At 44.5% G+C, this 25694-nt stretch overlaps 1 protein-coding gene across 2 annotated transcripts in view; it reads left to right on the forward strand.

Annotated features, from left to right (window-relative positions):
* Positions 1–25694, forward strand: part of CUBN (cubilin) — a 697556-nt gene that overhangs the window by 445046 nt on the left and 226816 nt on the right. For both annotated transcript variants that reach the window (XM_030199596.1, XM_030199602.1), the window contains exons 34-36: positions 11772–11885; positions 14124–14252; positions 15683–15815. In XM_030199596.1, the coding sequence (XP_030055456.1) occupies positions 11772–11885; positions 14124–14252; positions 15683–15815 (376 nt within the window). The remainder of the gene's footprint in view (positions 1–11771; positions 11886–14123; positions 14253–15682; positions 15816–25694) is intronic.

Consider the following 25694-nt stretch of genomic DNA (forward strand, 5'->3'; position numbering starts at 1 on the left):
AATTACTCCCCAAATGTCTGCTTTGACTTTTCTCGATGCAATTTTAGGATTAAAAGAGCAGCAGTGATGTGGGTGGTATGAAAAATGCCCACGAAAAAAGAGGTCACCTAATTTGTATGGAGCAAGCAAGTGGATAAGTTACACCAGTTTGAAAATTATTCCAAGGAACTACAAACTATATTTACACTTGGTAATCAATATATATAACTTTCCTGGTTTATTTAAATATGCATGTGTATGTGTTTATAAAGTATGGACCTAAGTCCCCAACCCCCACCTCCCACTCTGGAAATGCCTCCACTTAGTCTGAATAAACTTATAAGCACACTTACTGTCTTCACAAAAGTTTAGCTGCATATATTCAGGCAACTTTATAAAAGGCTGTTTCTGTAAGTAATACACCATTTTACTCACAGATACTTTTAAAATTTCCCCCTAATTAGGATTTTTCTATTTCCCCTGAATTCTTTCCTCTGTCTTTAGCCAGCGTTTGATAAATCCAAATCACAATTACTTGACGTTAGAGTCCACCTTAGGAGTCAGCACCCAAGAAAAAGATCTAGATGTCATCGTAGACAATACTCTGAAACCTTTTGTCCAGTTTGTGGCAGCAGCCAAAAAAGCAAACAGAATGCTAGGAATTATTAGGAAAAGGACGGAAAATAAGACCAAGAATACTATAATGCCTCTGTATCACTCCATGGTGAGATCTGACCTTGAGTATTGTGTGCAATTCTGGTTGCTGTATCTCAAAAAAGATATAGCAGAATTAGAAAAGGTTCAAAGAAGAGTGTCCAAAATGATAAAGGGGATGGCACACCTCTCATATCAGGAAAGGCTAAAGAGGTTAGGGTTGTTCAGCTGAGGGGGGATATGATAGAGGTCTACAAAATCCTGAGTGGAGTAGAACAGGTAAAAGTGAATCAATTTTTTATTCTTTCAAAAAATACAAGACTAGCCAGCTCATTTTCGACAGTGATCACCGGCCATCTTCCGACATCCCCCTAGTCCTAGTATTTTTGTTCACGCTTTCCAAAAATACTAGGACTAGGGGGTATGCAATGAAACTACAGTGTAGTAAATTTAAAACAAATCGGAGAAAATATTTCTTCACCCAATGCATAATTAAACTCTGGAATTCTTTCCTGGAGAATATGGTGAAGGCAGTTAACTTGGCAGAGTTTAAAAGGGGTTAGACAGTTTCCTAAAGGACAAGTCCATAAACCAGTACTAAATGGACTTGGGAAAAAATCCACAATTCCAGAATAACATGTATAGAATGTGGGTACGTTGGGAAGCTTGCCAGGTGCCCTTGGCCTGGATTGGCCGCTGTCGTGGACAGGATGCTGGGCTCGATGGACCCTTGTCTTTTCCCAGTGTGGCATTACTTATGTACTTATGTAATAAATCCGGAGATGGCCGGCGATCTCCTGAAACTGGCGAAATCGGTATAATTGAAAGCCGATTTTTTTGACACCTTCACCGCTTTCCGTTCGCGAAGCAGTGAAAGTTCAAGGGGCCTGTCAGCAGTGTACCGAAGGTGGGACATGGGTGTGTTTAAGAGATGGCCGGCTTCGCCCGATAATGGAAAAATAAAACCGGCGATAACGAGCATTTCACCAGTTTCACTTGGTCCCTTTATTCACGACCAAGCCTCAAAAAGGTACCCCAACTGACCAGATGACCACCACAGGGAATCGGGAATGACCTCCCCTTATTCCCTCAGTGGTTACCAACCCCCTCCCACCCTAAAAAAAAACTTTACAACATTTTCCCCCAGCCTCTATGCCAGCCTCAAATGTCATACCCAGCTCCATGACAGCAGTATGCAAGTCCCTGGAGCAGTTTTTAGTGGGTGCAGTGCACTTCAGGCAGGTGAACCCAGGCCCAACCCCCCCTACCTGTTACACTTGTGGTGGTAAATGTTGTGCCCCCCTGCACCCCCTTAGGTCTATGGTAATGGTGTAGAGTTGTGGGGAGTGGGTTTTGGGGGGATTTTGGGGGCTCAGCACCCAAATGCACCTGGAAGCTATTTTAAATTTTTTTTTAAAATTTTTTGAAGTGCCCCCTAGGGTGCCCAGTTGGTGTCCTGGCATGTCAGGGGGGCCAGTGCACTAGAAATGCTGGCTCCTCCCATGACCAAATGCCTTGCATTTCGCCGCATTTGAGATGGCCGGGACTGGTTTCCATTATGGCTGAAAACCGAAGCCGGCCATCTGCTCTACACCCGGCGATCTCAACATTTCACCTAAATGTTGATTTAGCCGGCCCCAACGGTATTTCAAAAATACGGTTGGCTCCGCCTGCTTGCAGAGCCGGCCCCGGAGATGGCCGGCCATAGAGATGGCCGGCACCTTTCGATTATGCCCCTCCATGTGACACTCAAGTTACATGGTAATATTTTTAAAACAAATAGGAGGAAATATTTTTTTTATTTAATAAATAGTTAGTACATAAGTACATAAGTATTGCCATACTGGGACCAGCACCCTGTTTCCAACAGTGGCCAATCCAGGTCACACATACCTGGCAAGATCCCAAAAAAGTACAAAACATTTTATACTGCTTATCCCAGAAATAGTGGATTTTCCCCAAGTCCATTTAATAATGGTCTGTGGACTTTTCCTTTAGGAAGCCATCCAAACCTTTTTAAAACTCACTAAGCTATCCGCCTTTACCGCATTCTCTGCTAACGAATTCCAGAGTTTAATTACACGTTGAGTGAAGAAAGATTTTCTCTGATTCGTTTTAAATTTACTACTTTGTAGCTTCATCGCATGCCCCCTAGTTCTAGTATTTATGGAAAGCGTAAACAGATGCTTCACATCTACCCGTTCAACTCCACTCATTATTTTATAGACCTCTATCATATCTCCCCTCAGCCGCCTTTTCTCCAAGCTGAAGAGCCCTAGCCGCTTTAGCCTTTCCTCATAGGGAAGTCGTCCCATCCCCTTTATCATTTTCGTCGCCCTTCTCTGCACCTTTTCTAATTCCACTATATCTTTTTTGAGATGCGGCGACCAGAATTGAACAGAATATTCGAGGAGCGGTCGCACCATGGAGTGATACAAAGGCATTATAACATCCTCATTTTTGTTTTTCATTCCTTTCCTAATAATACTTAACATTTTATTTGCTTTCTTAGCCACAGCAGCACACTGAGCAGAAGGTTTCAATGTATCATCAACAACGACACCTAGATCCCTTTCTTGGTCCGTGACTTCTAACGTGAAACCTTGCATGACGTAGCTATAATTTGGGTTCCTCTTACCCACATGCATCACTTTGCAGTTGCTCCCATTAAACGTCATCTGCCATTTAGACGCCCAGTCTCGTAAGGTCCTCTTGTAATTTTTCACAATCCTCCTGCGATTTAACGACTTTGAATAATATTGTTTCATCAGCAAATTTAATTACCTCACTAGTTACTCCCATTTCTAGGTCATTTATAAATATGTTAAAAAGCCGCGGTCCTAGCACAAACCCCTGTGGAACCCCACTAAATACCTTTCTCCATTGAGAATACTGACCATTTAACCCTACTCTCTGTTTTCTATCTTTTAACCAGTTTTTAATCCACAATAGAACACTACCTCCTATCCCATGACTCTTCAAATTCCTCTGGAGTCTTTCATGAGGTACTTTGCCAAACGCCTTCTGAAAATCCAGATACACAATATCAGCCGGCTCACCTTTATCCACATGTTTGTTCAACCCTTCAAAGAAATGTAGTAGATTGGTGAGGCAAGATTTCCCTTCACTAAATCCATGTTGACTTTCCAACTTATAATTGAAAAAGAAAAATGCCTATATTTCGACCCAAATCGGGAGATGGGCGTTTTTTCTCGCAAAGGCGCCCAAATCAGTATAATCGAAAGCCGATTTTGGGCGTTTCCAACTGCACTCCGTCACGGAAACGAATAAAGTTGATGGGGGCATGTTGGAGGCATGGTGGAGGCGGGACTGAGGCGTGGTTATCAGCTGAGGAGAGATGGGCGTCTTTAGCTGATAATCGAAAAAAAGGCGTATTGACCGCGATTTTGGGTCACTTTTTTTGGACCCTTTTTTCTCACGAACAAGTCCCAAAAAAGTGCCCCAACTGCCCAGATGACCACTGGAGGGAATCGGGGATGACCTCCCTGGACTCCCCCAATGATCACTAACCCCCTCCCACCAAAAAAAACCCCAACTTTAAAAACTTTTTTTCCAGCCTGTATGCCAGCCTCAAATGCCGTACCCACCTCCATGACAGCAGAATGTGTTCGATCCTGTCACAGCCTTTCCCTGGGTCAGATGTGGCTCTCGGGTGCAGTACAGGGGTCACATCAGCATTGCATTGTGGTTTGGTGTAGGGTATTGGGCTCCGTGATTTCATTAGCTTGTGTTACAGTCTCACGATGTTGGTAGTTGGTAGGCTCTTCTCCCATGGTGCTTTTCCCCCTGCCTACTGCGTCAGAGTGTGTCCTGTTGTGTTTCCTGTTGTAGTCCATGCGGTAGTGGCCATTTTTGTAAGCCAGTTTTAGTTCCCTTTCCTGTGTTAGCCACGTTAGAGAACTTAGTTCTTACCTTGAATGTGGCTGAAAGAGGGCATTGTACAGCATTCTGCCAGCTCTGACCTACTGCTAATCTCAGTACCAGGGAGACTCGTTGCCAGTGGGGCACAACCTCTGATCTGCAGTTAACTGTGAGTAAATGCGGTTATTCCAATAAAGGACGTTTTCAGAGAGATTAGTCTTCAGGTGTCAACTGCTGTGCCAATGTTAAACAGCAGCAACAAGTCCTAGAGGCCTGCGTGTATGCAGGTCCCTGGAGCACTTTTAGTGGGTACCGCAGTGCACTTCAGCCAGGTGGCCCCAGGCCCATCCCCCCCCCCAACCTGTAACACGTGCTGGTAAATGGGAGGCCTCCAAAACCCACTGTACCCACATGTAGGTGCCTCCTTCACCCCTAAGAGCTATGGTAGTGTTGTACATTTGTGGGTAATGGGTTTTGAGGGAGGGGGGTTGGGAGCTCAGCACCCGTGGTAAGGGGGCTATGCATGTGGAAGCTTTTTCTGAAGTCCACCGCACTGACCTAGGGTGCCCAGTTGGTGTCCTGGCATATCAGGGGGGCCAGTGTACTACGAATCCTGGCCGATCCCACGATCAAATGGCTTGGATTAGGACGTTTTTTGAGCTGGGCGTTTTTAGTTTCCATTATCGCTAAAAAAAAACAAACGCCCAGCTCAAAAACGTCCATTTTTTCGAAAATACGGTTCGGCCCGCCCCTTCACGGAGCCATTCTCGGAGATAAACGCCCATGGAGATAGGTGTTTGCGTTCGATTATGCCCCTCCACGTCTCATTAATCCATGCTTTTGCTTATGCTCTGTAATTTTGTTCTTTATAATAGTCTCTACCATTTTGCCCGGCACCGACGTCAGACTCACCGGTCTATAATTTCCCGGATCTCCTCTGGAACCTTTTTAAAAAATTGGCGTTACATTGGCCACCCTCCAATCTTCCGGTAACACGATCGATTTTAAGGATAAATTACATATTACTAACAATAGCTCCGCAAGCTCATTTTTCAGTTCTGTCAGTACTCTGGGATGAATATCATCTGGTCCAGGAGATTTGCTACTCTTCAGTTTGTAGAACTGCCCCATTACATCCTCCATGTTTAGAGAGAATCCATTAAGTTTCTCCGACTCGTCAGCTTCGAATACCATTTCTGGCACCGGTATCCCACCCAAATCTTCCTCGTGAAGATCGAAGCAAAGAATTAATTTAATCTCTCCGCTACAGCTTTGTCTTCCCTGATCGCCCCTTTTACTCCTTGGTCATCTAGCAGTCCAACCAATTATTTTGCCGGCTTCCTGCTTTTAATATACATATAAAAATTGTACTATGTGTTTTTGCCTCCAACGCAATCTTTTTTTCGAAGTCCCTCTTAGCCTTCCTTATCAGCGCTTTGCATTTGACTTGACATTCCTTAGGCTGTTTCTTATTATTTTCAGTTGGTTCCGTCTTGCATTTTCTGAAGGATTTTCTTTTAGTTCTAATAGCTTCTGTCACCTCACTTTTTAAACCATGCCAACTCTCATTTGGTCTTCCTTCCTCCTAATTTTTTAATACGCGGAATATATTTGGCCTGGGCTTCCAGGATGTGTTTTTTGAACAGTATCCATGCCTGATGTAAATTTTGACCCTCGCAGCCGCTCCTCTAAGTTTGTTTTCACTGTTCTTCTCATTTTATCATAGTCTCCTTTTTAAAAGTTAAACGCTAACGTATTTGATTTCCTATCCACCTTATAATTGAAAGAGAAAAACGCCTAGATTTCGACCCAAATCAGGAGATAGACGTTATCTCACAAAAACGAATAAATCGGTATAATGGAAAGCCGATTTGGACGTTTTCAACTGCACTCCATCGCGGAAGCGTACAAAGTTGACGGGGGCGTGTCGGAGGCCGTGGCGAAGGTGGAACTGGGGCGTGGTTATCGGCCAAGGAGAGATGGGCGCCTTTCGCCGATAATGGAAAAAAAGTATGCATTTTGTAGCTAGAATTTAGGGCACTTTTCCTGGACCCTGTTTTTTTCACGAATAAGGCCCCAAAAAGTGCCCTAAATGACCAGATTACCACCAGAGGGATCGGGGATGACCTCCCCTGACTCCCCCGTGGGTCACTAACCCCCTCCCACCACAAAAAATGATGTTCACAACTTTTTATTTTCACCCTCAAATGTCATACCCACCTCCCTGGCAGCAGTATGCAGGTCCCTGGAGCAGTTGTTAGGGGGTGCAGTGGACTTCAGGCGGTGGACCAGGCCCATCCCCCCTACCTGTTACAATGTGGCTGCTTAATGCTTAGGTCGTCCAACCCCCCAAACCCACTGTACCCACATGTAGGTGCCCCCTTCACCCCTTAGGGCCTATAGTAATGGTGTAGACTTGTGGGCAGTGGGTTTTGAGGGGGATTTGGGGGACTCAACACATCAAGGGAAGGTGCTAGTCAACCTGGGAGCTCTTTTACTTTCTTTTTTTTTTTTGTAAAAGTGCCCCCTTGGGTGCCTGGTTGGTGTCCTGGCATGTGAGGGGGACCAGTGCACTACGACTCCTGGCCCTCTCACGGACAAATGCCTTGGATTTATTCGTTTTTAGAGCTGGGCGCTTTCATTTTCACAGCTCACAAATTGCCAAATAAAACATGGACGTCTATTTTTTTTCGGAAACTACGGTACGGTCCGCCCCTTCACGGACCCGTTCTCGGAGTCAACCCCCATGAGATAGACGTTTTCGTTTCAAATTATGCCCCTCTATGTATACTTACTTCAAAGCTAATATCAAATCCAATCATATTAGTAGGTTCACTGTTATCAAGCGGCCACAACAACCATTACCTCCCGCACCAGATCATGCGCGCCAATAAGGAATAGGTCTAGAATTTTTCCTTCTCTTGTTGGCTCCTGTACCAGCTGCTCCATAAAGCTGTCCTTGATGTCATCAAGGAATTTTACCTCCCTAGCGTGCCCCATGTTTATATTTACCCAGTCAATATCGGGGTAATTGAAATCACCCATTATTATTGTGTTGCCCAGTTTGTTTGTGTCCCTAATTTCCTTTTAACTTCTGCATCCGTCTGTTCATCCTGGCCAGGCGGACAGTAGTACACTCCTATCACTATCCTTTTCCCCCTTTACTCATGGAATTTCAAATTCCATAGTGATTCCAAGAAGTGTTTGTTTCCTGCAGAATTTTCAATCTGTTTGATTCAAGGCTTTCATTAATATACAATCTACTCTCCTCCACCAATTCGATCCACCCTATCACTCCGATACAGTCTGTACCCGGTATGAACGTGTCCCACTGGTTATCCTCCTAAAACCAGGTCTCAGAGATGCCTATTATTTCTAATTTTCATTTAGTGCAATATATTCTAACTCTGCCCATCTTATTTCTTAGGCTCCTGGCATTCGCATATAGACAAACTATGTTTGTTGTTCCTTCTTACATCATGCTTAGTACTTGACAGTATTAATTTGCAATCTTTTGTCTGTTTTTTATTTTTATTTAAGGACACGTGATCTCTACTGTCTCTTTTGCAACCTCACTATCAGGATACCCTATCTTCCCTGTTTTGGTGATATCTTTGAAAGATACCTTATCCCAAACCATGCGCTTTTGAGCGACTGTCGCCTTCCCCCCCCTGTTTCTAGTTTAAAAGCTGCTCTATCTCCTTTTTAAATGCAGATGCCAGAAGCCTGGTCCCACCCTAGTTAAGGTGGAGCCCATCTTTTTGGAATAGGTTCCCCCTTCCCCAGAATGTTGCCCAGTTCCTAACAAATCTGAAACCATCCTCCCTGCACCATTGTCTCATCCACACATTGAGACTCCAGGGCTCTGCCTGTCTCTTGGGACCTGCGCGTGGAACGGGTAGCATTTCAAAAAAAAAAAAATGCTACCCTAGAGGATCTGGATTTGAGATTTCTACCTAAGAGCCTAAATTTGGCTTCCAGAACCTCTCTCCCACATTTTCCTTTGTCATTGGTACCCACATGTACCAAGACAGCCGGCTCCTCCCCAGCACTATCTAAAATCCTATCTAGGTGACGTGTGAGGTCTGCCACCTTCACACCAGGCAGGCAAGTCACCAGGCGATCCTCACGTCCACCAGCCACCCAGCTATCTATATGCCTAATGATCGAATCACCAACTACAACAGCTGTCCTAACCTTTCCCTCCCGGACAGCACTTGGAGACATATCCTCGGTGCGAGAGGATAGTACATCCCCTGGTGGGCAGGTCCTGGCTACAGGAGTACTTCCTACTTCACCAGGGTGATGCTGTCCTTCTAGGAGACCTACCTCCTCCAAGATAGCACGGGGGCTACCAGACTGGAGGTGGGACCTCTTTATAACATCCCTGTAGGTCCCTCTATTACCGTCTCTGTCTCCCTCAGCTCCACCAAGTCTGCTACTCTAGCCTCAAGAGAATAGACACATTCTCTGAGAGCTAGGAGCTCTTTGCATCGGGCACACACATATGACATCTCACCAACTGGGAGATAGTCATACATGTGGCACTCAATGCAAAAGACTGCTGGACTGCTGACTCCATCTTAGTGTCTTTCAGTTTTTCAATAATTTAAAACTTGCTACAGTATTAAAGATATTAGCCTAATATAAAAGTGTCTTTTAGTTTATATAGTATATTGTATGATTTATTTAGTGTTTCCTTCTTAGATGGTAATGAAATGTATTTAAAACTCTGTAAGAGCACTCCTTGCTTGTTACCCTAATTACAATAACTGCCTATATATGAAGAGTTGTCCTAGGGGTGGGCGGGTGTTTTAAGACTAAACTAGATCCTGCAGTGCCTGCTAGATTCTATCTGTTAATGCTGTGGTACAAAGTTTTTAAAACTAAGTGGAAAAGACTATGGATATTAGTTGATAAAATTTGCTTTTTAGATTTTTATTTTGCCTATCACTAACCTACAATTCCTCCTTTAAACCCCAATCTTTACATTCCCAAAGCACAAAGCAAAATAGTGTTCACTTTCCAGAGAAATGTCCTCTTCTTTCGGAACTTCTCAGAAAGAAAGTTCGGTGGGACCTTTCCTCTTTATATAGTTTTGAATTTAAGGGGCCTTTTTTGAACAGGCTCTTTGAAGCTGACTCAGCAACCTATGCAAGTATTCTACTTCCCCACACCTTAATTAAAATTTAATTGAGGTCACTGGATGTGCTACCTCTCCAGCAGCCAAGGAACAGAAAAAAGCTGCCTTTTAGAACAAGAGTTGTTGGCCATTTAGGTTCTTCCTATAGCAAAGGTTTCAGTTTAAAACTATGGGGAAAATGCCTATTTCTGAGAACATTTCAGTTTAAAACTATGGGAAAAGGGTTTTACACTAACAGGCTTATTTTCGAAAAGAAGGGCACCCATCTTTCGACACAAATCACAAGATGGGCGTCCTTCTCACAGGGTCGCCCAAATCGGCATAATCGAAAGCAGATTTTGGGCGTCCTCAACTGCTTTCCATTGCGGGGACGACCAAAGTTCATGGGGGCGTGTCGGAGGCGTAGCGAAGGCAGGACTGGGGCATGCTTAACATATGGGCATCCTTGGCCGATAATGGAAAAAAGAAGGGCATCCCTGACGAACTTTTGGATGACTTTACTTGGTCCTTTTTTTTTTTACGACCAAGCCACAAAAATGTGCCCTAAATGACCAGATGACCACTGGAGGGAATCGGGGATGACCTCTCCTTACTCCCCTTGTGGTCACTAACCCTCTCCCACCCTAAAAAAGTTTTTTAAATATTTTTCCAGCCTCTATGCCAGCCTCAAATGTCATACACAGCTCCATGACAGCAGTAAACATATCCCTGGAGCAGTTTTAGTGGGTACTGCAGCGTACTTCAGGCAGGTGGACCCAGGCTCATCCCCCCTACCTGTTACACTGGTGGTGGTAAATCTGAGCCTTTCAAAACCTACTACAAACCCACATCTAGGTGCCCCCCTTCACCCGTAAGGGCTATGGTAGTGGTGTACAGTTGTGGGGAATGGGTTTTGGGGGGGGGGAGTTGGGGGGCTCAGCACACAAGGTAAGGGAGCTATGCACCTGGGAGCTTTTTCTGAAGTCCACTGCAGTGCCTCCTAGGGTGCCCGGTTGGTGTCCTGGTATGTGAGGGGGACCAGTGCACTACAAATGCTGGCTCCTCCTATGACCAAATGGCTTGGATTTGGTCGTTTCTAAGATGGGCATCCTCGGTTTCCATTATCGCCGAAAATCAGAAACGACCATCTCTAAGGACGACCATCTCTAAGGTCAACCTAAATGTTGAGTTTTGGGCGTCCCCGACCGTATTATTGAATCAAAAGATGGACGCCCATCTTGTTTCGATATTTCGGGTTTCCCCACCCCTTCGTGGGGACGTCCTGCGAGGACGTCCTCAGGAAAACTTGGGCGCCCCTTTTGATTATGCCCCTCTATGGCAACTAGTTAATGATGCTTGCTTTTCTCTTGTTTCTCTTTTTATTCCCCCCCTTAATACTAAACTAGTTCCTGCTTGCTTTCCCCCACCCCCTCTCTCTCTTTTTATTTCCCCTTAATACTAATCTAGATCCTGCAGTGCCTGCTAGATTCTATCTGTTAATGCTGTGGTACAAAGTTTTTAAAAGTATGCAGAAAAGACTATGGAGATTAGTTGATAAAATTTTCTTTTTATATTTTTATTTTGCCTATCACTAACCTACAATTCCTCCTTTAAACCCCAATCTTTAAGTTCCCAAAGCACAAAGCAAAATAATGTTCACTTACCAGAGAAATGTCCTCTTCTCTCAGAACTTTTAGCTCTGGAACTCTTTACCGGAGAATGTGATAACAGCAGTAGCATATCTGGATTTAAAAAAGGTTTTGACAAGTTCCTGGAGGAAAAGTCCATAGTCTTCTATTGAGATAGACATAGGGAAGCCACTGCTTGACCCAGGATTGGTAGCATGGAATGTTGCTACTCTTTGGGATTCTGCCAGTTATTTGTGACCTGGATTTGCCACTGTTGGAAGCAGGGTACTGGGCTAGATGGACCATTGGTCTGACCCAGTGTGGCTATTCTGCGTTCTAAAATTGTTATGTAAATCCTCAACGCATGGGTGGACTTTATATCCACTGTACAGCTAGTGGAAACTTGCTAACTTGCTAAATCATATTCAAAAGTTCCCAGCTATAGCCACATACTGCTTACAATAAGAACAACAAAATTGAGGTTTCTCACCTTTTTATCTTAACAGTCAATCATGTTACGCTCTCCTTCACGAACTTCATCATTGAAAACAGGAACCAGAATTGTTCTACGGACTTTGTGGAGATTTTGGATGGGGACAATTTGGATGCTCCCATTCGAGGTACTACATATTTCTCTATTTGCTAACTGGAAAATACAAATATGCAGAAAAAAAACAACATGCCACACATTTACAAACTATTTAATGCAGACTAATGTCAAAAACTTGACATTTCTCAGTTTGGTAACGTTTCACTGGGTTAGAAACATACATGTTTGTGAGTTCAAGAAAATTGAAAAAAAAAGTCCCTGCCTTTAATTGATTTCAGGAAAAATTGTCATTAAATTGATATGAAGATAGTTTGTTGAAGTAAATGTTTTTCCCCCTAATTTTCTAGCAACAGTGAAAAACCTGATCGTTGCCATTTTAATTTTGTTTTGCTTAAGCAATAGTGCCTACTGGGGAGGGTCCATACATCTGCCTGCTTGTCAGTCTGTCTGTTTGCATGCAGAATCAAGCAAATACATAGGACTTTACCACAAATAGTAAAGCAGGGCAGAGCAGCAGCAGTCAAGAGCCAGGGGTTTGGTGGGGGTGGGTGACCTGAAGAGAAGCAGCAGCAGTCATCAATCACCAGGAGTCAAGAGCTTCTGTGGGCAAAGGAGGCACAGTGGCTCAGTCAGGATCCAGCAGGAGTCCTCAGGGCCTGCCTGCAAGAAGAGAGAAACTGCAGAGAAGAAAAGAGGTGAATAAAGAGGTGAAGCAAAAGGTAAGGGAGGGGCTAGAGAGGAAAATGAGAAGAGAGGTGCAGTATATAAAGAAAGAGAGTTAGAGAGGAAGAAAGAAAGGGGCAGGGCATAAGGGAAAGGGATGGGTTACAAGGTAGGAAAGTCGGTGCTGGACAGACATCTGTGATCTGTACCCTGATCGAGGCTGAATAGATTTGGATAGGCTGCAGTGGAACTTTTCAGGAGCTTTAACAACTTCAGAAATTTTAGAACAAGGCCAGTGCCGGACAGACTTCTACAGTCTACGCTGTAAAAATGACAAGGGTAAATCTAGATCAGGAATACATACGATGTATCACATCATACCATATGCAATGAGTTTATCTTGTTGGGCAGACTGGATGGACCGTACAGGTCTTTATCTGCTGTCATTTACTATATTACTATTTTATAAACATGAAAGGGTGTCTACTTTTCTTTATAAAATACTAGCATATGTGGCAGAGAGCATGCCTAGAATGTAGTCAACGATAAGTTACACCTGCTTGGGAGCTGATGTGAATGAAAGCACATACTTTATGCACAGACTCAGGAAGATCCTTATTTTAAAATCACACATGAATACTATTCCTCTGCTGTGCTCAAATTCCACTCCTTGTGCCTGCCCACTGACAAAGTATGTGCCATGCTTTTATAGCACCTACTTTTACATCAGTCAGTATTTCATAAGACAGGGCGTCCCGTGTTGTGCATGCTGTGTTTGGGGTTGTAAAGCAGCCTACATGCACCTCTTTGGGGTCACCAGTATTGCTGCAACTGTGACCATGGGGTTAGAACTTGAGAAAATTTGGTAAGCTCTGTTCAAAACATTTATGTCAGAGAAATGTCTTGCTTTATTTTCCAGATGCAAAAAGATTAGGTATAAAAAATATTTTCCCAGGCGGTTGTATACCAAGTAGCCTTGACTTACAATACATTGCCGTTGGAGATCTGATCCCAAAATAATTATATGATTTTCCAAAAGAAGCTGAAAACCTATCTTTTTTAAAGAAATATTTCTCTGTGTTAAATAATATTTTCAAATTGATTGTATAGTCTAAGAATGTCTAGTGTTTCTTCTCTTTGTTATCCACCTAAGGCCATATTTTGTAATTGGTGGAATATGTTTTATTTGTATTGTATTGTGTTGTATAAGAAGTCATTTGTGTGCTTATGTGGCTACATATGCAGAGGAGTGACTGCATAAAATTACCTCCATAAAGTTTCCAGATTCAAAATGTTGAATCAAAGAGAAATTTGAAACTTTGTTCAAAGATTTGCCTTGTCTTGACACTTATTCTGTGCTTAAGACACCATTTTATTAGTGTATATGATTGCTTAAATTCATCTACACCCATGTATAATGTACAATTTATCTGGTTGTTATGCATTTAAAATGGGAAACCTAAGGGTCTGTTTTCAAAACATGCCTGGAAAAAAGGACCTAAAGAGTAGGTTGTTTTCAAATGCACCCTGATTTCAATGCTCAGCTGGAACTTGGCATCATGACTTTCTATGATCAGATTTACAACCCTGCAGTTACAGATCGTTTTTTCATTTTCCCTTTGCTTTCCTCATTGCTGCTATTCAGGTCGTTACTGTGGCTCCACTTTTCCGCATCCTATCACATCCTTTGGCAACGCTCTAGTAGTAAACTTTGTCTCCGATGATGTCCGTGCCGCAGAAGGATTCCGGGCTACATATGCAGCATCATCATCAGGTACGATGCTTTTGCAAGAGCTTTCATTGAATAAGCAGGGGTGGAGTTGGGGTGGAACTGGGAGTTATGAGTGCACTAGCAATACTTGGCTCTAGGGCCCATATAGGTAACTAGGGAAATAGGACCTCATAAATAGCAGTCCAAACTTTGCCCAGTAAGCTATGTGGGTACAGCAGTGAATATCAACTATACCTGAACAGCTTCTGGTCACCATCAAAAACCTGGATATTGAGTCCTGAATATTAAGGTCTAATTTGGTCAGGCAAAGCCAGAGTTTTTAAAAAATGATGATCACAATGGGCTGGATATTGAACTCTTCATTAGTGAGCTGCTGTAATGCAAAATCATACAAACCAGTTCATGAATGCAATATTTATGAAAACATGTGCTAGACTTACAGTAACCTCAGAATATATCCAAACATAATTTCAGCATGATGTCATGTTCCCTTGACGATCCTTCTGCAAATAAAAGGAGGGTCAAAGCCCTTGATGGCCCCCCACCAACTATCTATCCCCCTAGGTTTACCCCATAGTAGTATAGGTCCTGAAGGGGGCCAGGAGCACAATCCTCAAAATGAACACTACCATGAGGCAAGCCTGGGGGATAGATGGGTAGGAAAGGGTCCACAGGGACTTCACTCCTCTTTGTTTTATAGAGGACAGAGCTTTAAGGTCCTCACTATGTGGTCCGATTTGGATACATTTAGGGCCACCATATAACTGGGGGAGCTTAGGTGTTTCAATGGACCCACCAGGGATGTAAGAGATATGTGTCCCACAACTGCATGAAAGGAGACTTTTGAAGATTTTACTTGCATTCTAACACTAATGGGCCCATCATAGAACAGTCCCTCCAGAGCTGCCAAAGGGCTAGTACTGAGAAACAACTGATAGGGGTCAAAGGTGTCATTTAGAGCTAATGGAGCAGGAGTGCCTGGGGATTGCTTCTGCTCTCCACAAGACCCCCAGTGCTGGGGAAAGGAATGGGGTTAAGGGTATTGCCTGGTTGAGGGGGTGCAGGAGGGTATGGACAGGTTAAGAAGGGTTACTGACCTGATTCAGAGTTTGGAACAGTCTGGACTGGCACAAGAGGGGATTTTAAAAAAACTGCTCCTATGCAAAGTTGGGGAGAGCAGGATACTCTTTTTGCCAATGTGCAGCTTTTTAAAATTGCTGCTCCCTTGGGACATGCCTTGTTATTTGTCAACATCATCTAGGTATTTTACAAAAGGCTCTTTGACAAAGACTCTGTAAAATACAGGAGGAATTGTGTAAATCTCAACCTGGACATCTCAATTCCCCTCTCCATAACCTAAAATAGGCCTTCACATATTGAGGAGGAACTAATGCCAATAAGTGTCCTGTACTAGGATAATTTGTTTATCATGATTTATATCTAATCCTTTTTCTGTATTGGTTTTGTTCCAGCATGTGGGGGCACCTTTCACATGGAGAGAGGAGCCTTCAGCAGCCCCAGCTACCCTGATGCTTACCCGCCGAACACTGAATGCATCTGGAACATTCTCAGCTCCCCTGGAAACCGGCTTCAGCTTTCATTTATGTAAATTGATTTTCCACATATTGTTCTGCTTTTGATGGTCCTGCAGGAAGGAAGTACTGTGTTTTGACAGGAAACTCAAAATGAAACAAACATAAGGCTGTGTCAGTTAATAAATACCTTAACAGGAGATCACTTTTTAATGCCCTTTAGTTTATCCTCATTCTATGACTATATTCACAACACAGTAGAGCAGAGAGTAAGTCAGTTCACAAAGATAATTGATTCTACCCTTGCACAGCTCTGATAGTCTAGCTGCTGACAGACTTTACTAATCTAAATGATACTGAATACAGAAAAGAGAAGATCAATAGCCACATCAACATGTTGGATGATAACTTGAATACTGAAATGTTATGCTTGTTCCTGAGCAAAAAGAGGTTCCACCCAGAACTAGAGATGTCTATTGTCACGGTTGTGGCCGTGCCCTTATGTTCAGACCTACTGTTTCTCGGTATCTAGCTCTGTGACCTCTCCAGTCTGCCTATTTCCCTGTTGTTGTTCTTCCTGTAAGCCAAACCTCGCTTTGGTCACCCTGCTTCTGCTTCATTTCTTGTTATTGTTCTTCCTGTAAGCCAAATCTCGTTTTGGTCTCCCTGCTTCTGCTTCATTTCCTACTTGTGACATCAGCAGCCTACTCCTTTATAAGGACCCATGGAGCTTTCCTACGTTGCCTTTGCAAGAGGTCTCTTAATCTTGTGTTACCTGTTTAGAGGATTTCCCCGCTTGGCTTGGTTCCTGAGAGGCTTGCGCCTGAAGGTCTGTTCTGTGTTCCTCAGTCTTGTGTTCAATGCTTTGCTTTGTTTCTGTGTGTTTGTTTTTGTACCTTGATCCTGAAAGCCTGCCCTTGATGTCTGTATCTGTTTAACTCTACCCTTAGTTCCTGCTTTTAGCCTAGCCCTGCTTTTGACTCTTGCTATAGTTATTTGTTGCATTTGTACCCCACATTTTCCCACCTATTTGCAGGCTCAATGTGGCTTACAGAGTATTATTATGACATAGTCATGAGAGGATCTTAGATATATTCAGTGGTAGGACGAAGATATTTGAAGAAAGAGAAGGGGGTGTTAAATAGGGTGATGTAGGAGGTGTAATTAGCTGTTTGGGTAGGTTGTGTGGTGATTTGTGTCTTTAAGGGTTCTTTTTGTAGGCTCTATTGAAGAGATGTGTCTTCAAAGATTTGCAAAAGTTGCTTAGATTGTCCATAGTTTTTAGGGCTGGAGGTAACGCATTCCATAGCTGTGTACTTCTGTAAGAAAAGGTAGTGGCGTATGCTTGCTTATATTTAAGTCCTTTACAACTGGGGAAGTTCAGATTGAGGAATTTGCGGGCTGATCTCTTGGCGTTTCTGGGCGGTAGGTCCACTAGTTTAAACATGTAAAGTGGGGCATCTGCGTGAATGATCTTGTGTACGATCGTGCAGATCTTGAATTCAATGCGTTCCTTGAGTGGTAGCCAGTGAAGTTTCTCTCTTAAGGGTTTTGCACTTTCGTATTTGGTTTTTCCAAATATGAGTCTGGCTGCGGTATTTTGGGCTGTTTGGAGTTTCTTAATAGTCTGTTCTTTGCAGCCAGCGTACAGAGCGTTACAGTAGTCCAGGTAACTTATTAACATAGACTGTACCAGGGTACGGAAAATGTTTCTCGGGAAGAAAGGCTTAACTCTTTTGGGTTTCCACATCGAGTAGAACATCTTTTTTGTCGTGTTCTTCACGTGGGTATCGAGAGTGAGGTTTTGGTCGATGGTAACTCCGAGAATCTTCAGGTTTTCTGAGATAGGAAGGGTGCAGTATGGTGTGGTTATAGTGGAGCAGTTGTCTGTGTTGTATTGAGAAGTGAGTACTAGGCATTGAGTTTTTTCTGCGTTGAGTTTTAGCTGGAATGAATCTACCCAGGTGTGCATGGTTCTGAAGCCTTGGTTGATCTCGTTGGTGATTTTGTTTAGATTATGTTTGAACGGGATGTAGATTGTGACATTGTCTGCGTATATGTAAGGGTTAAGGTTTTGATTGGCTAGTAGTTTGGCTAGTGGTATCATCATTAGGTTGAAGATGGTAGGTGACAGGGGGGGTCCTTGAGGAACTCCGCAATCCGGTGTCCATGGAGGTGATCTTTCGGCATCTGTTATTACTTGGTAGGATCTGGTGGTGAGGAATCCCTCGAACCACTTGAGGACTGGGCCTCCGACTCCGAAGTATTCTAGTATATGAAGTAATATTCCATGATCAACCATGTCGAAGGCGCTTGACATGTCAAATTGTAGTACATGTAGTTAAGCTCTGTGTTGAAGCCAAGCTCTGTGTTTAAGCCAAGCTCTGTTCCTATTTTCCCTGTTCTGTTTCCTGTGTGTGTAGTTCTTGTCTGTTAATTCTGAATGTTTGTAGAAGCCAGCGTTGTCCCTAATTACCTTACTGCTATGCAAGTGCTATGCAGGTGTCTGCTGCCTCTCAATCTGCCTGGCCTTTCCCTTCCAGCTGTGGATGCTGGTAAGCACATTGCTTCTTTGTTTATTTGTCTTCCCTTAGTCTGCTTAATCCTTTGCCTGCCATGTTTGCTTCTTGGCTCTTGAGCTCTGTTTCTGCCAAGTTTTGTTCCTGTGTGTGTTTGAGCCAGGTTCTGCTCCTGCTCTGTGTTTGATCTAGTTCTGTCCCAGTTCCCTGCCAAGCCAAGTCCCTTTCAGACTCCAGTTCCAGCCAAGCCCGTTCCAGAATCCGGTTCCAGCCAAGCCCATTGCAGCATCCGGTTCCCGCCAAACCAAGCCAAGTCTGTTCCAGCATCCTGTTCCAGTCAAGCGAAAACAAGTCTGTTTCAGCATCCTGTTCTAACCAATCCTGTTTGAGAATCCTGAATCCTGTTCCAGCCAAGTGTTATTCTGGATGTGAGCCGTTGAGCCCAGACCAAGGCCTAGTATAGAATTTAGGCCAAGGCCTAGGGTGGACTGAACAGGCCCTATGCAGCACCCCAGCCACCAAACCCCGTACACTCACAATAACCAACAGGCACCACCAGAAAGGGGAAGATAGAGCATTCAGGTGGGCCTCACGGCCTATCGGGAACCCACTCATGCAGAAACCAAGCAAGTGGGCCTCACAGCCGACCGGGAATCGAGTCACACTCTGGGAAGGAGGAAAGAATAACAAGGGCTCTACATGGAACTGCAGTGCACACAGTGCAGAGTAAAGCCACAGAAGAAGGGTGAGAGGCAGAAGCCTCTATGGGTAAACAAAGCTGTGCCACAGGCAAACAAGAGTACAGGAAGCCCCAGAAAGAAACACTCTAGGCTTAAACAGCAAAGCACTCAGGGAAAGGGAAACCAACTATAGGGATATACTCTAGGCTGCAACAACACAGCACACAAGGGAACAAGGCTGTACTTACAGCACACAAAGGAAAAGGGAGAACTACCTAAGGAATACACAAACTGGCTCCACAACCCCCAAGGGGAAAAAAAGGAACTGCTAAAGGGAAAGAACAGGGCAGAGCACTCTGCAGACAAGATAAGGGGAGAGTGAAGAAACAGGGGAAGCTGCCTTGACAAACACAGACCAGAACAGGAACGCTGCTCTCCACACACAGGAAACAGCTACACCAAGCCTGTTTGAGAATCCTGAATCCTGTTCCAGCCAAGCCTGAATCCTGTTCCAGCCAAGCCTGTTTGAGAATCCTATTCCAGCAAAGCCTATTTGAGAATCCTGAATTCTGTTCCAGCCAAGCCTGTTCGAGAATCCTGTTCCTGCCTTGTTTATTGTCTTGCTTTGTTATTCTTGTTGCCTAGCTCCTACCCTGTCTTGCCTGTCTAGGTGTGCTTTATCTTGTCTCTTTCAGTCTAGTCCTGTCCGGATCCAGTCCTTGCCTTGTCCTTGTCTTGCCTTTTTCTGGAACCAGTTTTAATCTACTTCCGTGTTGTGCCGTCTTGCATTTCTGGGTCCCAGTCCCAGTTTTAATTCAGTTCCGAGTCTTGCCTTGTCTGGGTTCCAGTTCTGGCCCTTTGCCTTCTTTTCCTTGCCTCGTCTGGATCCAGTTCTTGTGTTGTCCATTGTGTTTAGTTACCTCTGTCCTGCCTTGTTGAGTCTGTTAGTTTATCCTAGTCCAGTCTGTTCTGATTCCTGCCTGTGCCAGCCCCGGTGATTTGTCTGACAAAGCTCTGGTGATCCAAGGGCTTGCCATTCCTGACAGTTGTGACATCTATTTTCTGGGACACACATACATAAGTCTAAGTAAAATTCTTTAATTAAAAAAAAATAATAATCCCACTCCTGTCAGAGTGTTCACGTCACCCCTGACATGTCATATAAATCTGGGGTGGAAAGGGCACCAAACACACGTTAGGAGGACAAACATCTCTATACCGATATAGAAACTCATAAGCCTTCTTTTCCTTCTGAAAGTAGGCTAGCATAAAAATGTTTCTTATGGCCTCTTTTATCAAGCCATGTGGCAATGCCAACAGAACCCATTCAAAGTGAATGGGCTTTGTCAGCATTACCGCACCAGGAGCCACTAGCGCGGCTTGATAAGAGGCCTTAGTTGAAAGTCTTAAATTACTGGAGTATTTCTCACATAATCTGATGACATGAAAATAAAGGTTAACAAATAAAGGGTCAGTATTTGGTGGTGGCAGCAGCAACTGTACCAGCAACTAGTGACAGTGGATATCACCTCTATTAGATCATTTTTTGTTCCACATAAGGAAGGAAATCCACATAGTGGGCTGAAAGTATATAAGGTGATCCTTGAATAACTTAGTATATTTCTTGACTAGCTTTTGAGAGTGTGAGGGAGTCCATAAGACACTGCCACTTCCCCTTAAGGATGCTCCCTCACAGTAAACCTCATAGTCCCACCCAGGGGGGAAGTGACATAGGAGGGGTGGAGCCAGGAAGACATGACCCAGGAAGTATAAAATCCCAGGACACAGCTAGGTTAAGGAGGCCCAGAGGGAAGCAGTGGCACCCACTATATGCCTCCACCATCTATATATGAACTGGAACTACTACAATCAGGTAGACCAATTCAACTTGGAGCCTTGCAGATTGGTAATTTTGACCCAACTGGTTGCTGGCCAGCCCAGAGAACCATGCCACAAACAAGTAAAGCATACTGCCGGGCTGGGAGACAGTAAGGTATGTGTGGCTCTGCAGGAGCAAGATACCCAAGGACATTGCTATGTTTACAGGCTAGTGAATGGAACAGGATCCCTACCCAATACTTATAATAAATATTAGCTACCTTTACCTGCACCCGTTGTGTGGTTTTGGTTTGTCCTGGCTCCAGGCCCACCTTTGTTCACATTACCACAGAGCAGTAAGAGTCCCTTAGGTGACAACAAAGTGAGGAAAATGTGAGTTCACAAGGAAATGTAAGTCACTCACAAAATGCATTCCAGTGATAGTTTGATGGGGAAAGGAGGTGGTGGGGCGTGGGATGATGTTTGGCCAGCAGGTTACTTATAAACTTAGGAAAGAAACTTGTGTGGCTAGTCTCCAGCATCGTCCAGTTGAGTCACTGCAGACCAACCACCTCGCCCACCATTTCCTTTCACTAGCACAGCCACCCATATTTTTGGCAGTAGAATTTTATGACTCATACTGAATCAAAAAGCCCAGACCTTTGTTGAGTCCTTTCTTTTCAATTCCAAAATACCCGATCATTGTACTTCAAAGTCCTATGCTGTAGGATTGTTTTCAATTTCACTTTAAGTATCCTGAAGGCAGGGGTGTGCTGGTAAATCTTTAACAACAGGCTCTTTCTCCGGACATAGCCAGCTCTGCAGTTGGAAGGGCCGGGGGTGGGGGGGAGCAACACTTGCCTCTCTCTCCTCCCTTCCTTTGTGTGGGCACACTAGGCATACCTTTGCTGGCAGCCAATAAATGGACTGCCACCACTACCAACGTCTTGCTCTGAGCAGCATGCTGGAACTTCTCTCACATGCTCAAGAAGTCCCAGCCTGCTGCCCAGAGCTGCAAACAAGGAGCGGGGAGCAGCAGTAGTCTATCTACTTGGCTGGCAGGGCTCAGCATCCCCACCAGCAAAGTAAAAGATAATTCAGCAGGGGGCCCAGGCCCACATTTTGGGAGCCAGTTGTTAAAGTAGCCATGGAGGGCCCTACTTTAACAACCGGCTCCCAAAATTCTTAAAAACTTAACAACCGGCTCTTGCGAGCCTGTGAGAGCCTGCTCCAGCACACCACTGCCTGAAGGTCATGGTGCAATGGTCCATTTCTGAAACATGCTCTTCCATCGAGGTGTCCTTTTGTTTTTTTCTCCTATAATTATCTTTTGGGCTGAATGTTCCTCTAAATAGTAACAAGACAGGGCACATAAAACTAGTAATGCATGCTTTACTCTGAAAGCCAGCAGCATTGTAACAGACAGCAATGCCTTCAAAATATTAAATTAAGAAAATGTGAGTTGCAGAGCCAGTGAAAAGATGTGGTAGGGGAGGTGTCTGGTGTAAAGCAACTCAACTGGATGTAGCCATCTAGGTTTCTGTGCTCAAAGAATTCATCCCTTTCACTTTATAAGTGGGGAATGCTAGTTCTGATTCATCGTAAAGTGTAAGCAGACATGTAGTTGGACCCATTCCGTGGTGAGTTCTTCAGACTATAGACATATGAAGACATTCAAGTCTGAATGGAGGGGGTGATGGCAAAATGAAAATTTAGAAGGCTAAACATTTCCAGAGTTAGTTGTAAAAGATCATTGTCTGAGGCTTTTTCTTCTCATATTACTGACGACAACTGGAAATCTAAATGATAGGCTTGATTTCAGGGTCTGAAATAATTAAATCAGAAAGTCTAAGGAGTTTCTTGTTTTACTTAGCTATTTATTATATTGCTGCATAGTAATTAGGATAAGCGATGTGAACATGAACCTTTTTCATATATAGTGTATATACAGATGAGTATGAGTGAAGATATATTTAAGATGATTTATATGTATCTGTCCTGTACATACTGTAAGAATACCAAATTTTCACATTAGTTAATTTTGTAATGAAACTTTCATTAAGGATATATTTGTCAGTCAGAAATATACAGTGCTTTTTTGTGCCGGTACGTGCCGGTACAGCATACCGGCACCTTTTTTCTGAGGTGCAGCAGCTCCCCGACATTCCTTTCTGCCCCCTGCAAGTATTTACTAAAGTCCCCTCTCCCATGTCCAGCAATTCTCCTGTCTCCCCTGCCCTCCCCTCTCCCATGTCCCACTTCCACTCCACTCTCTACCGAAGTCACAGCGGTGAACTGGTGGGCGGCGGTAGTAAAAGCAGCAAGCAGGCAGGCTCGACTCCGTCCTTCGCTTCCCTGCCCTCTCTGTGTCCCGCCTTCCTCTGATGTCATTTCCTTTCCGCGAGGGCGGGTGGGACACTGAGAGGGCAGGGAAGCGAAGGATGGAGTCAAACCTGCCTGCTTGCTGCTTTTACACCGCCACCCGCCAGTTTGCCGCTGCAACTTCGGTAGAGAGTGGAGTGGAAGTGGGGACATGGGAGAGGGGAGGGCAGGAGAGAGAGGAGAATCACTGGACATGGGAGAGGGGAGGGCAGGGGAGAGAGGAGAATCGCTGGACATGGGAGAGGGGAGGGCAGGGGAGAGAGGAGAATCTGGACATGGGAGAGGGGAGGGCAAGGGAGAGAGGAGAATCACTGGACATGGATGGGAGGGGAGTGCAGGGAAGAGAGAATTGCTGGACATGGATGGGAGGGCAGGGAAGAGAGGAGAATCGCTGGACATGGAGGGCAGGGGAGGGAAGGGAAGAGAGAATTGCTGGACATGGATGGGAGGGGAGTGCAGGGAAGAGAGAATTGCTAGACATGGATGGGAGGGGAGGGCAGGGAAGAGAGGAGAATTGCTGGACGGATGGGAGGGGAGAGCAGGGAAGAGGAGAATCGCTGGACATGGAGGGGAGGGAAGGGCAGGGAAGAGAGAATTGCTGGACATGGATGGGAGGGGAGTGCAGGGAAGAGAGAATTGCTAGACATGGATGGGAGGGGAGGGCAGGGAAGAGAGGAGAATTGCTGGACGGATGGGAGGGGAGGGCAGGGAAGGGAAGAGAGAATTGCTGGACATGGATGGGAGGAGGGGGGAGAGAAGAAAATTGCTGGTCATGGATGGCAGGGGAGGATGGGGCAGAGAAGAATCGCTGGACATAGATGGCAGAGGAGGACAGGGGGCAGAGAAGAATCGCTGGACATGGATGGCAGGGGAGGACAGGGGGCAGAGAAGAATCACTGGACATGGATGGCAGGGGAGGACGGGGCAGAGGGGGGGAAGGGGGACTGGGACTTGATATACTGCCTTTCTGAGGTTTTTGCAACTACATTCAAAGTGGTTTACATATATTCAGGTACTTATTTTTGTACCAGGGGCAATGGAGGGTTAAGTGACTTGCCCAGAGTCACAAGGCGCTGCAGTGGGAATCGAACTCAGTTCCCCAGGATCAAAGTCCACTGCACTAACCACTAGGCTACTCCTCCACTCCAGAGAAGATTCGCTGGACATGGATGGCAGGGGAGGACAGGGAAGAGAGGAGAATCGTTGGACATGGATGAGAGGGGAGGGAAGAGGAGAGAGGAGAATCGCTGGACAAGGGAGGGGAGGGCAGGGGAGAGAGGAGACATGCTGGACATGGATGGAGGGGAGGGAAGAGAGGAAGGAGATGCACATGGATGTGAGGGCAGGGAAGAGGAGAAATGCTGGAAATGGATGGAGAGCAGAGCAGGAGATAGAAGAGAATTGCTGGACAAGGATGGATGGAGGGGTTGGCGGGGAGAGAGGAGAAATGCTGGACTTGGATAGAGGAGAGGGGAGAGAGAATTATTGCTTTATATGGATACAGGGGAGGGAAGAGAGGAGAAATGCTGGACATGGATGGAGGGGATGAGAGAGGAGAAGTGCTGGACATAGATGGAGGGGAGGAAAGAAAAAAAGAAGAAGATGAACATGGTTGGAGATGAAGGAAAGGGAAGAGAGGAGAAAAACTGCACACGGATGGAGATGAGGGAAAGGGAAGAGAGGAAAAAAACTGCACATGGATGGAGAAAATAGGCAAAAGCTGGATCCACGTTATACCTCCTCAATTCCATGGAGGAGGACCTAGCTTTTACTTCTGGATGTATGGCAAGAATTGAAGAAGAAAGAAGGAAAGCAAAGAAATAAATGGAAAGGAAGCCCTGCAAACGGAGTTAAGGGAACAGATAGCAGCAGAATCAGAGACTAGGACCAATGTGGATAGAAAAACAAAGCCTCCAGACAACAAAGATAGAAAAAATCATTTAATTTTCATTTTAGTGTTTGAAATATGTCTAATTTGAGAATTTACATCTGCTGTCTTATTTTGCACTGGGTATACTGGAGCTGTAACAGCTTTCAGAAATTATTTATAATGAAAAAAAAATCACGTTATTTTTTTCTCCTATACTAGTATAATGTTTTCAATGATGTTGTTTATATGCGCCATGGCTGGTATAAGGGGTGTGGCTAATATAGGTGTGGCTATCATAGAGGTGGAGCCATATGTGGTGACCCCACCCATAATGAGTACCGGCACCTTTTTTTCTACAAAAAAAGCACTGGAAATATATGAACATCAGGTGAAGTTGCATTCACTCAAATCACTCTGGCTTGATAGGAAATGTCAACAGAGGTCTGCGGTACTCAGTAAAACACTGAGAGATAATGACATAGATTCTAAACACAGGTTGAATTATATATTCAAGCAAAAATATGATATGCTCACTAGAGGTAATATCTTTTGAGCTGAATATGAAGGGGTCCTCTTACTAAGTTGTGTTAGGTGCTATCGTGTGCCTAATGCAGCAAAACTGGAGTACTGTGGGACACGCTCTGGCGTCCTGTGATAATTCTGAAATCCATGCGCAGTAACCA

This window comes from Microcaecilia unicolor, chromosome 1 (assembly GCF_901765095.1).
Source record: "Microcaecilia unicolor chromosome 1, aMicUni1.1, whole genome shotgun sequence".
NCBI classification, from domain to species: domain Eukaryota; kingdom Metazoa; phylum Chordata; class Amphibia; order Gymnophiona; family Siphonopidae; genus Microcaecilia; species Microcaecilia unicolor.